The sequence below is a fragment of the Macaca thibetana genome, chromosome 10 (genome assembly GCF_024542745.1).
Source record: "Macaca thibetana thibetana isolate TM-01 chromosome 10, ASM2454274v1, whole genome shotgun sequence".
NCBI lineage: Eukaryota > Metazoa > Chordata > Mammalia > Primates > Cercopithecidae > Macaca > Macaca thibetana.
Genome location: NC_065587.1, coordinates 21,330,116 through 21,342,237, shown reverse-complemented (window position 1 = coordinate 21,342,237; position 12,122 = coordinate 21,330,116). Strand labels below are relative to the sequence as shown.

The following is a 12,122-nucleotide window of genomic DNA, read 5'->3' as shown; positions in this document are numbered from 1 at the left end:
TCTCAAAAAAAAAAGAGATTGGGCCAGGTGCGGTGGCTCAAGCCTGTAATCCCAGCACTTTGGGAGGCCGAGACGGGCGGACCACGAGGTCAGGAGATCGAGACCATCCTGGCTAACATGGTGAAACCCCGTCTCTACTAAAAAATACAAAAAACTAGCCGGGCGAGGTGGCGGGCGCCTGTAGTCCCAGCTACTCGGAAGGCTGAGGCAGGAGAATGGCATAAACCCGGGAGGCGGAGCTTGCAGTGAGCAGAGATCTGGCCACTGCACTCCAGCCTGGGCGACAGAGCGAGACTCCATCTCAAAAAAAAAAAAAGACATTGACAGTAGATGCCCCTGTGACACAGCATGGAGGCCTGTGAGGCCTTAGGCAGGAGGGATGCTTACTTTGCATGGAAAACTCTTTGTACTGTTAGAATTTATAAAAATCCTAGGCCGGCGCGGTGGCTCACGCCTGAAATCCCAGCACTTTGGGAAGCTGAGGAGGGCGGATCACGAGGTCAGGAGATCAAGACCATCCTGGCTAACATGGTGAAACCCCATCTCTACTAAAAATACAAAAAAATTAGCTGGGCATAGTGGCATGTGCTGGTAGTCCCAGCGATTCAGGAGGCTGAGGTAGGACAATCACTTGAATCCGGGAGGCAGAGGTTGCAGTGAGCCGAGATCGCGCCATTGCACTCTAGCCTGGATGACAGAGCGAGACTCTGTCTCAAAAAAAAAAAAAAGAATTTATAAAAATCCTATTATTGGCTAGGCGCAGTGACTCACGCCCATAAGCACTTTGGGAGGCCAAGGCAGGCAGATCACTTGAGGTTAGGAGTTCAAGACCACCCTGGCCAACATAGTGAAACCCTGTCTCTACTGAAAATACAAAAATTAGGAGCTGGGTGCAGTAGCTCATGCCTGTAATCCCAACGCTTTGGGAGGTCGAGGCGGGTGGATCATTAGGTCAGGAGATCGAGACCATCCTGGCTAACATGGTGAAACCCTGTCTCTACTAAAAATACAAAAAATAAGCCGGGCGCGGTGGCGGGCACCTGTAGTCCCAGCTGCTGGGGAGGCTGAGGCAGGAGAATGGCGTGAACACGCGAGGTGGAGCTTGCAGTGAGCCAAGATCGGGTCACTGCACCAGCCTGGGTGACAGAGCAAGACTCCATCTCAAAAAATAAATAAATTAATTAATTAATTTTAAAAAATCATATTATCTGCACTGAATTGAACAATGTCCCCTAAAAATTTATGTCCACCCAAAACCTCAGAACGTGACCTTATTTGGAAATAGGTGTCTGTAGGTATAATCAACCTAAGATGAGATTATACTGGGTGGACCCTGAGTCCAGTGACTGGTGTCCTTATAAGAAGTGGGAGAGGCCGGGCGTGGGGGCTCACGCCTGTAATCCCAGCACTTTGGGAGGCCGAGGCGGGCGGATCACAAGGTCAGGAGATCGAGACCACGGTGAAACCCCGTCTCTACTAAAAATACAAAAAATTAGCCGGGCGCGGTTGTGGGCGCCTGTAGTCCCAGCTACTCGGGAGGCTGAGGCAGGAGAATGGCGTGAACCCGGGAGGCGGAGCTTGCAGTGAGCCGAGATCGCGCCACTGCACTCCAGCCTGGGCTGGGCGACAGAGCGAGACTCCGTCTCAAAAAAAAAAAAAAAAAAAAAAAAAAAAAAAAAAAAAAAAAAAGAAGTGGGAGATCTGGACACAGGAGAACACTGTGTGAAGACAGAGACACACGGAGAGAACAGTATATGACGAGGGAGGCAGAGATTAGAATGACAAGTCTACAAGCCAAGAAACACTAAGAGTTTCCAGCAATCCCCAGAAACTGGAAGAGGCAAGGAAGGGTTCTCCCCTAAGGCCTTAGGAAGAAGGACAGCCCTGCCCTGTCAACACCTTGATTTGTGACTTCCGGCCTCCATAACTGTGACAGGATAAACCTCTGTTATTTTAAGCCACCCAGTTTGTGGTATGTTGGCCGCCCGGGGAAACTAATTAACTCCCAATAACAAAGAAACCTAATTAATTGTGGAGGAGAAGAAAGGAAACAGTTTTGCCATCCTGTGAGCATGGCTGGGCGAATCAGCGGAAGAAGGTCCCCAGAGGATCACACGGGCAGACTAAAGCTAAGGGCGTCTGGCTGCCATCGGTCTGGAAGCTCAGACTTTGTTAACTTCCCATCCCCATCCCCAGCCTGACCTTCACCTGCTTTTTGATTCCATCTGTGCCTTGATTTTCCCATCTGCAAAATGGCCTGACCCTATGGTTTAAAGGCCTCTTTCTGAAAGGAAATGGCAAAAGTACTGTATGGATGGAAATCTACCAAAACCAGGAATGCTGACCTGTGGAAAATGGATTAACGGAGAAAAGTTACAAGGACAATATCACTGGCAAGAAGAAGGAATTTTCTTTCTTTTTCTCTTTTGCCCAGGCTGGAGTGCAGTGACGCGATCTCAGCTCACTGCAACCTCCACCTCCTGGGTTCAAGAGATTGTCCTGTCTACGCCTCCTAGGTAGCTGAGATTACAGGCGCGTGCCACCACACCCAGCTAATTTTTGTATTTTTGTTTTGTTTTGTTTTTGTTTTTGTTTTTTTTTGAGACAGAGTCTCACTCTGTTGCCCCGGCTGGAGTACAGTGGCACGATCTCGGCTCACTGCAAGCTCCACCTCCCAGGTTCAAGCCAATCTCCTGCCTCAGCCTCCCGAGTAGCTGGGACTACAGGCGCCCGCCACCACACCCGGCTAATTTTTTGTATTTTTAGTAGAGACGGGGTTTCACTGTGTCAGGCAGGATGGTCTCAATCTCCTGACCTTGTGATCCGCCTGCCTCAGCCTCCCAAAGTGCTGGGATTACAGGCGTGAGCCACCACACCTGGCCAATTTTTGTATTTTTAGTAGAGACAGGGTTTCACCATGTTAGCCAGGCTGGTCTTGAACGCCTGATCTCAGGTGATTCACTCGCCTCAGCCTCCCAAAGTGCTGGGATACAGGCATGAGCCACCGCACCCAGCCAAGAAGAAGGAATTGTCTAACAATTACGGTGCTCCCTGTAGTAGATGGATCAATGGTTCTTACAAGTTTATTAAAATGTAGATTCCTGAACCCTACTCCCAGGGTACAGCTCAACATGATTCGGCTGACTCTATGTGAGGGACTGAACTTCAAGGTACAAAAAATGTTGGGTATGCTTTAAAAAGTCAGGATCGGCCGGGCGCGGTGGCTCAAGCCTGTAATCCCAGCACTTTGGGAGGCCGAGACGGGCGGATCACGAGGTCAGGAGATCGAGACCATCCTGGCTAACACGGTGAAACCCCGTCTCTACTAAAAAATACAAAAAACTAGCCGGGCGAGGTGGCGGGCGCCTGTAGTCCCAACTACTCGGGAGGCTGAGGCAGGAGAATGGCGTGAACCCGGGAGGCGGAGCTTGCAGTGAGCTGAGATCCGGCCACTGCACTCCAGCCTGGGCGGCAGAGCGAGACTCCGTCTCAAAAAAAAAAAAAAAAAAAAAAAAAAAAAGTCAGGATCAGCCAGATGCAGTGGCTCAGATCTGTAATCCCAACACTCTGGGAGGTTGAGGAGGGAGAGGAGCACTTGAGCTCAGGAGTTTGAGACCAGCCTGGGCAACATAGCAAGACCTCACCTCTACAAAACAAACAAACAAAAAACAAAACAACTAGCCCAGGCATGGTGGTGCATGTCTGCAGTCCCAGTTACTCGAGAAGTTGAGGTGAGAGGATCGCCTGAGCCCAGGAGTTCGAGGTTGCAGTGAGCTATGATCATGCCACTGCACTCCAAACTGGGTGACAGAGCGAGAGCCTGTCCCAAACAGAAAAATAAAAAAAATAAAAATAGGCCCAGGGGCAGTGGCTTACACCTGTAATCCCAGCACTTTGGGAGGCTGAGGCGGGTCGATCACCTGTGGCCAGGAGCTCAAGACCAGCCTGGCCAAAATGGTGAAACCCTATCTCTACTAAAAATACAAAAATTAGCCAGGCATAGTGGTTCATGCCTGTAGTCCCAGCTACTCAGGAGGCTGAGGCACAAGAACTTGCTTGAATCCAGGAGGTGGAGGTTGCAGTGAGCTGAGATCACGCCACTGCACTCCAGCCTGGGCAACAGAGTGAGACTCGGTCTCAAAAAAGAAAAAAAAGAAAAAGTCAGGATCCCATCCCTCAAAGTTCATTTCACAACTAGCAAATGCTTAAGAGAATTCAAGGAATACTGCTGGAGCTGATCAAGTCAAGCTTAAAATGGGAAAGCTGTAGTGGCTGAAACTGAAGGCAATTTGCTTTTGTCTTATTCCCTTAGCCACATATCAGTGTCTAGCCGGGCACGATAGCATATGCCTATAGTCCCAGCTACTCAGGAGGATTGCTTGAGCCCAGAAGTTCAAGTCCGGCTTGGGCAATATAGCGAGACCCTGTTTCTAAATAGAAATAATAAAAATAAAACAGAAATAATATTTTAATGTCTGTTACTAAAACCAAATAATTGATTAAGGAGATACACCTATCTATCTGTAGGTCACAGATTATTTTCAAAGACACATGATTATCGGGGCCGTCAAAGGATGAAATAGGTTGGCTTACAAGTGAGCTCTTCATGGTTGGGAGAATTCAAGGGAAGTTTAGAGGACCATCTGTTATAGTTGTGCTATGCAGACAGTCTAAACCAGTACTGTCCAAAAGTACTTTCTGCATGAGCCCCGTGTGTGTGAGTAAGCATTTGAAATGTAGCTAGTATGACTAAGAAACTGAAATTTTCCTTTTTAAAAATATTTTCTTCTTTTTTTTTTAAATATATATATATATAGTAGAAGCAAAGTCTCATTATGTTGCCCAGGCTGGTTTCAAACTCCTGGCCTCAAGTGTTCCTCCCACCTCAGCCTCCTAAACTGCTGGGATTATAAGCATAAGCCACCATACTCAGTACTGAATTTTTTCTCTTTTAGAGACAGGGTCTCACTGTGTTGCCCAGGCTGGAGTGCAGTGGCTATTCACAGGTGTGATGGTATTGAATCACAGCCTTGAACTCCTGGGCTCAAGCAATCCTCCCACCTCAGCCTCCCAAGTAGCTAGGACTACAGGTGAGCACCTTGGCACACATTGAATTTTAACTTTTATGTAATTTTAACTAATATAAATTTCAACAGCTACATGTGAGGCCAGGGCGCAGTGGCTCACACCTGTAATCCCAGTAGTCCAGGAGGCCAAGGCTGATGGATTGCTTGAGTCCAGGAGTTCAACACCAGCCTGGGCAACATAGCGAAACCCTGTCTCTACTAAAAATACAAAAAATTAGCTGGCTGTGGTGGCGCACACCTGTAGTTCCAGCTACTTGGGAGGCTGAGGTGAGAGAATCATCTGAGCCTGGGTGGTCAAGGCTACAGTGAGCTGTGATTACACCACGGCACTCCAGCCTGGGCAACCAGAGTGAGACGCTGTCTCAAAAAAATAAATAAATAGGCCAGGCGCAGTGGCTGACACCTGTAATCCCAGCACTTTGGGAGGCTGAGGCGGGAGGATCACAAAGTCAGGAGTTCGAGACCAGCCTGACCAACATGGTAAAACCTCGTCTCTACTAAAAATACAAAAAAATTAGCCGGTCGTGGTGGTAGGCGCCTGTAGTCCCAGGTACTCGGGAGGCTGAGGCAGGAGAATGGCATGAACCTGGGAGGTGGAGCTTGCAGTAAGCCAAGATCACGCCACTGCACTCCAGCCTGGGCGACAGAGCAAGACTCCGTCTCAAAAAAAAAAAAAAAAGGCCGGGCGCGGTGGCTCAAGCCTGTAATCCCAGCACTTTGGGAGGCCGAGACGGGCGGATCACGAGGTCAGGAGATCGAGACCATCCTGGCTAACACGGTGAAACCCCGTCTCTACTAAAAAATACAAAAAACTAGCCAGGCAAGGTGGTGGGGGCGCCTGTAGTCCCAGCTACTCCGGAGGCTGAGGCAGGAGAATGGCGGGAACCCGGGAGGCGGAGCTTGCAGTGAGCTGAGATCCGGCCACTGCACTCCAGCCTGGGCGACAGAGCAAGACTCTGTCTCAAAAAAAAAAAAAAAAAAAAAATACAAAAATTAGCTGGGTGTGGTGACATGTGCCTGTAATCTCAGCTATTCAGGAGGCTGAGACAGGAGAATCACTTGAACCCTTGAGGTTCAAGAACAACTTGAGGTTGCAGTGAGCCAAGATTGCGCCACTGTACTCCAGCTTGGGCGACAGTACAGAGCAAGAGTCCATCTCAAAATAAATAAATAAATAAATAAATAGCTGGCCGGGCGCGGTGGCTCAAGCCTGTAATCCCAGCACTTTGGGAGGCCGAGACGGGCAGATCACGAGGTCAGGAGATCGAGACCATCCTGGCTGACACGGTGAAACCCCGTCTCTACTAAAAAAAATACAAAAACTTAGCCGGGCGAGGTGGCGGGCGCCTGTAGTCCTAGCTATTCGGGAGGCTGAGGCAGGAGAATGGCGTAAACCCGGGAGGCGGAGCTTGCAGTGAGCTGAGATCCGGCCAGTGCACTCCAGCCTGGGCGACAGAGCGAGATTCCGTCTCAAAAAAAAAAAAAAATAAAAATAAATAAATAAATAAATAAATAAATAGCTAAATGTGGTTAGTGGCTATCATTTTGGACAGTGTGGGTCTAAATTTGAGGTCCCTTTGAGTGGCTGAGATGTTGTGAGTCAGCCAAATTCATGTGTGGGTTCTTATAGGTGGTACCAACTTTGGTGTGTCTATTAGGGTGGGATGGGGCATGCTAGGGGTGCCCCTGGGACTGTAAGACACCAGCTTAGACAAGAAGAACCCCTATTTATTCCACAAATATGTACTGCATATTGGGGATTCACCTATATATGGAGACAGATAACTAAACAGGCAGCTATAGGGGTACGTGATCAGGGCATGAGGAGGTAATTACTGAGGCCTGGAGAGCTAGGGAAGGTGCCTGACCCAGCCCAGGTGGAGGAAATCTCAGCAGCCTTCCAGGAGGAGGTGACATCTATGCCAAAATAGAAAAGTGAATAGTCCAGGCACTGTGGCTCATGCCTGTACTCCCAGAACTTTGGGAGGCCAAGATGGAAAGATTGCTTGAGCCTGGGAGTTTGAGACCAACCTGGGTAACACAGGGAGACCCCGTCTCTACAAAAAATTTAAAATAAATTAGTTGGACATTGTGGCATGCACCTGCGGTCCCAGCTACTCGGGAGGCTGAGGTAGGAGGATTGCTTGAGCTCAGGAGGTTAAGGCTATGTAAGCCGTGATCACACCACTGCACTCCCCACTGGGCAACGAGACCTGATTTCAAAAATAAATACATAAATAACGAAAAATTTAAAATGAATAAAAATGAAAGGCCAGGCACGATGGCTCATGTCTGCAATCCCAGCACTTTGGGAGGCCAAGGAGGTAGGATCATTTGAGTTCGGGAGTTAGAGACCAGCCTGGGCAACATGGAGAAACCCCGTCTCTACCAAAAAACACAAAAAGTAGCCGAGCATGGTGGAGCCCACCTATAGTCCCAGCTACTCAGGAAGCTGAGGTGGGAGTATTGCTTGAACCTGGGAAATTGAAGCTCGAATGAGCCAAGATTATACCACTGCACTCCAGCCTGTGTGACAAAGCAAGACCCTGTCTCAAAAACAAAAGGCTGGGAGTGGTGGCTTATGCCTGTAATCCCAGCACTTTGGGAGGCTGAGGCGGGTGGATCACCGGAGGTCAGAAGTTCGAGACCAGCCTGACCAACATGGTGAAACCCCATCTCTACTAAAAATACAAAATTAAGCCGGGCGCGGTGGCTCAAGCCTGTAATCCCAGCACTTTGGGAGGCCGAGACGGGCGGATCACGAGGTCAGGAGATCGAGACCATCCTGGTTAACACGGTGAAACCCCGTCTCTACTAAAAAATACAAAAAATTAGCCGGGCGCGGTGGTGGGGGCGCCTGTAGTCCCAGCTACTCGGGAGGCTGAGGCAGGAGAATGGCGTGAACCCGGGAGGCGGAGCTTGCAGTGAGCTGAGATCCGGCCACTGCACCCAGCCCGGGCGACAGAGCGAGACTCTGTCTCAAAAAAAAAAAAAAAAAAAAAATACAAAATTAGCTGGGAGTGGTGGCACATGCCTGAAATTACAGCTACTCAGGAAGCTGAGGCAGGAGAATCTCTTCAACCCAGGAGATGGAGGTTGCAGTCAGCCAAGACTGTGCCACTACCTGCCAGCCTGGGTGACAGAGCGAGACCCTGTCTCAAAAAAAAAGAAAAAAAAAAAAAGGCCGGGTACGGTGGCTCACGCCTGTAATCCCAGCACTTTGAGAGGCTGAGACAGGTGGATCACCTGAGGTCAGGAGTTCAAGACAAGCCTGACCAAGATGGTGAAACCCTGTCTCTACTAAAAATACAAAATTAGTTGGGCATGGTGGCACACTCCTGTAATCCCAGCTACTCAGGAGGCTGAGACAGGAGAATTGCTTAAACTGGGGAGGCAGAGGTTGCAGTGAGCCGAGATCGCACCACTGCACTCCAGCCTGAGCAACAAGAGTGAAACTCAGTCTCAAAAAAAAACAAAAGAACAAAAGACGGTGATCCAGGTAAAGCAGGCAAAGAAGAAGTAATGCTTAAGGCAGAAGAAAGAGCATGAGCAGTAGTCTGGAACTAAAGAGTGAAACCGTCAATCTGAGGAACTGAGTCCTGGGTGGGACAGCACAGCGAGGCAAGGAGGATTTGGCGCCATGAGACTGGGGGTGGGGCCGGGAAGGACTCACAGGCTTCACAGGTCACCTTGAGGGCACAGGGGAGCCAGGACAGGTATTTGAGCAGAGGAGTGAGGTGATGAGGTTTTAGTAAGAGCCCCACCAGGTGCTGTTGTGGAGAGGGAGTGGAGAACAGCCCGGTGTGAAAGGTGCTGGAGGCCAGGGCTGGGAGGTAGCAATGGCACTAGGGAGGTGAGCGCCTTACCTGCCTGGTCCTGTTCCCCATACCACGTGTTCCAGTTGCCCACGAGTGAGCATGGGTAGTCCTCATCCAGGTGCAGCTTGGGCAGCACAGCCTCCCTGTGGGAGGGGTGCAGAGAGTGGCAAGGTTCACATAGCCATCAGGGCCTCTGAGATAAGGGTTCAAACTCAGTTCAAACTGCAGACCCTGCGGTTGGGCCTCAGACTCTCCATCTCAAAAATGCAGAAGCTAGGCAAAGGGCCCTCAGGACTTCCAACTCTGAAATTTACATCCTGGCTGGGCATGGAGGCTCACACCTGTATTCCCAACACTGGGAGGCTGAGGCAAGAGGATTGCTTGAGCCCAGTAGTTTGAGACCAGCCTAGGCAGCAAAGTGAGATCCCATGTCTCTTTTTTGTGTGTGAGACGGAGTTTCGCTCTTGTTGCCCAGGCTGGAGTGCAGGCGCAATATTGGCTCACTGGAACCTCCGCCTCCCGGAGACCATCTCTTTTAAGAAAAATAAAAGAAAGAAAAAGGGGCCAAGCGTGGTGGCACATGCCTATAATCCCAGCACTCGGAGGCCAAGGCGGGTGGATCACCTGAGGTCAGGAGTTCGCAACCAGCCTAACATGGTGAAACCCTGTCTCTACTAAATACAAAAAAATTTTCCAGGCTTAGTGGCGCATGCCTGTAAGCCGAGCTACTTGGGAGGCTAAGACAGGAGAATCGCTTGTACCTGGGAGGCACAGGTTGCAATAAGCCGAGATCGCACCATTGCACTCCAGCCCGGGCAACAAGAGAGAAACTCCATCTCAAAAAAAAAAAAAAAAAAAAAAAAGAAAGAAAAAGGCAGAAATAAAAGAAATCTACATCTCCTGGATTTCTAAAAAAAAACAAGGTGGAAGATGTTCTGCGGATTTGCTGAGAGTGTGGTCCCCACCCAAGCAGTGGCTGGGATGTATGGATGCAGGACGCTCACGTGAGGCTGTTGTAGGCATCCAGGTATTCAGGCTTTACATTGTGAACTGCAACAGAGGACAGAGAACAAGAAGTGAGGTAGAGTGTGTACACAGCGAAGAACTTGGGGTGAGGGGAGCAAATCAATGCCAGGGGTCCCAGGACAGCTGCTCCCATCTCCATCCTGGAGCCTCACAGGCCCCCAGAGCCCCTGAAAGGGCAGAGCTTGGTCAGCTCAGCAGCCACTCACACTGGATCTTGTAGAGGTTGCTGGTTTCCTTCTTGGACAGCAGGGTGGAGTGGGCATCCTTCCGGGGATCCACCTTGTGAACAAAGAGGGAGCGGAACCAGCTGCCTTCATTGTCCTTGGAATAGAAACTGCAGGACAGAGGAGTTGAGGGGGACGTGTGGAGGTGGGGGGGGAGCCCCAGCAATTCCATCTGCTCGGATGTCCTGCTCCCCTAGACCAGTGACCCACATTTCTGGGAACAGGGCCACGGAGTCCTGTGGTAGCTCCAGAGTGTGAAATGCTATTGGAGCCAGCTCCTTTCTACAGAGATTCCAGCTGCCCAGTTGGCTTCTTGAAGCTTTGCAGAGTCTCAGGAGGCCAGGAGAGGCAGCCCCACCTCCCACTTCTCTCTCTAGCCTCCCTGCCTCCACTTCATCCCCCTTCCAAGAGGTCCTCTACTTGGGTCACACAACTGCCACCTCTTGCCAAGAGGATCAACCCCAAATCCACCTTGCATCATGCCCAAAGCCCACTGTACTCCAGCTTGGGCAACAGAGCAAGACTCTGTCTCAAAAAAATAAAAATAAAATAAAATAAAATAAAATAATACAATAATTAGCTGGGTGTGGTGACACATGCCTGTAGTCTCAGCCACTTGAGAGACTTAGGAGGATCGCATGAAGCCCAGGAAATCAAAGCTACAATGAGCCATGATCAGGCCACTGCACTCCAGCCTGGGTGACAGAGACCATTAAATAATCTTAAAGTAGTGATATATTTGTTTTGTTGTGTTTATTTTTGAGATGGATAAAGATCTCCACTCACTGCAACCTCCGCCTCCTGGGTTCAAGTGATTCTCCTGCCTGAGCCTCCCAAGTAGCTGGGACTATAGGCGTGCGCCACCATGCCCAGTTAATTTTTGTGTTTTTAGTAGAGACAGGGTTTCATCATGTTGGCCAGAATGGTCTCGATCTCTTGACCTCGTGATCTGCCTGCCTCAGCCTCCCAAAGTGCTGGGATTACAAGCATGAGCCACCGCAGCCGGCCAAAGTGGTGATATGTTTGCATAAGTATAAAAATGAGAGCCTGGGCGCAGTGGCTCAAGCCTGTAATCCCAGCACTTTGGGAGGCCCAGGCGGGCAGGTCATGAGGCCAGGAGACTGAGACCATCCTGGCTAACATGGTGAAACCCTGTCTCTACTAAAAATACAAAAATTAGCCGGGCATGGTAGTGGGCACCCGTAGTCCCAGCTACTTGGGAGGCTGAGGCAGGAGAATGGCGTGAACCCGGGAGGTGGAGCTTGCAGTGAGCCGAGATCGCGCCACCGCACTCCAGCCTGGGCGATAGAGCAAGACTCCGTCCGTCTCTAAAAAAAAAAAGAAAAGAAAGAAAAATGAGAAATGGGCCAGGCATAGTCGCTCATGCCTGTAATTCCAGCACTTTGGGAGGCTGAGGCAGGCCGATTGCTTGAGCTCAGGAGTCTGAAGCCCTGTCTCTGCAATAAATAAAATATTGCTGGGTGCGGTGGCTCATGCCTGTAATCCCAACACTTTGGGGGGCCAAGGCGGGCAGATCACCTGAGATCAGGAGTTCGAGACCAGCCTGACCAACATGGAGAAACCCCACCTCTACTAAAAATACAAAATTAGCCAGGCGTGGTGGCGCATGCCTGTAATCCCAGCTACTCAGGAGGCTGAGGTGGGAAGATCACTTGAACCCAGGAAGCAGAGGTTGCGATGAGCTGAGATCGGGCCATCGCAGTCCAGCCTGGGAATACAAGAGTGAAACCCTTTCTCAAAAAAAAAAAAAATTAGCCAGGTATGGTCAAGTATACCTGTAGTCCCAGCTACTCAGGAGGCTGAGGAGGGAAGATTGCTTGAACCCAGGAGGCAGAGGTTTTAGCAAGCTGAGGTCAGGCCACTGCACTCCAGACTGGGCAACAGAGCCAGACCCTGACTCAAAAAAAAAAGAGGCTGGGCATGGTGGCTTATGCCTGTAATTCTAG

General features: G+C 50.0%; 1 protein-coding gene across 1 annotated transcript in view; it reads right to left on the bottom strand.

The window, feature by feature from the left end:
* The window catches only part of NIPSNAP1 (nipsnap homolog 1), a 173,113-nt gene that overhangs the window by 7,653 nt on the left and 153,338 nt on the right, over positions 1-12,122 (bottom strand). Inside the window, exons 3-5 of the mRNA XM_050806838.1 lie at positions 10,138-10,265; positions 9,910-9,955; positions 8,954-9,048 (exon numbers count right to left, since the gene is read on the bottom strand). Coding sequence (XP_050662795.1) covers positions 8,954-9,048; positions 9,910-9,955; positions 10,138-10,265 — 269 coding nt within the window. The remainder of the gene's footprint in view (positions 1-8,953; positions 9,049-9,909; positions 9,956-10,137; positions 10,266-12,122) is intronic.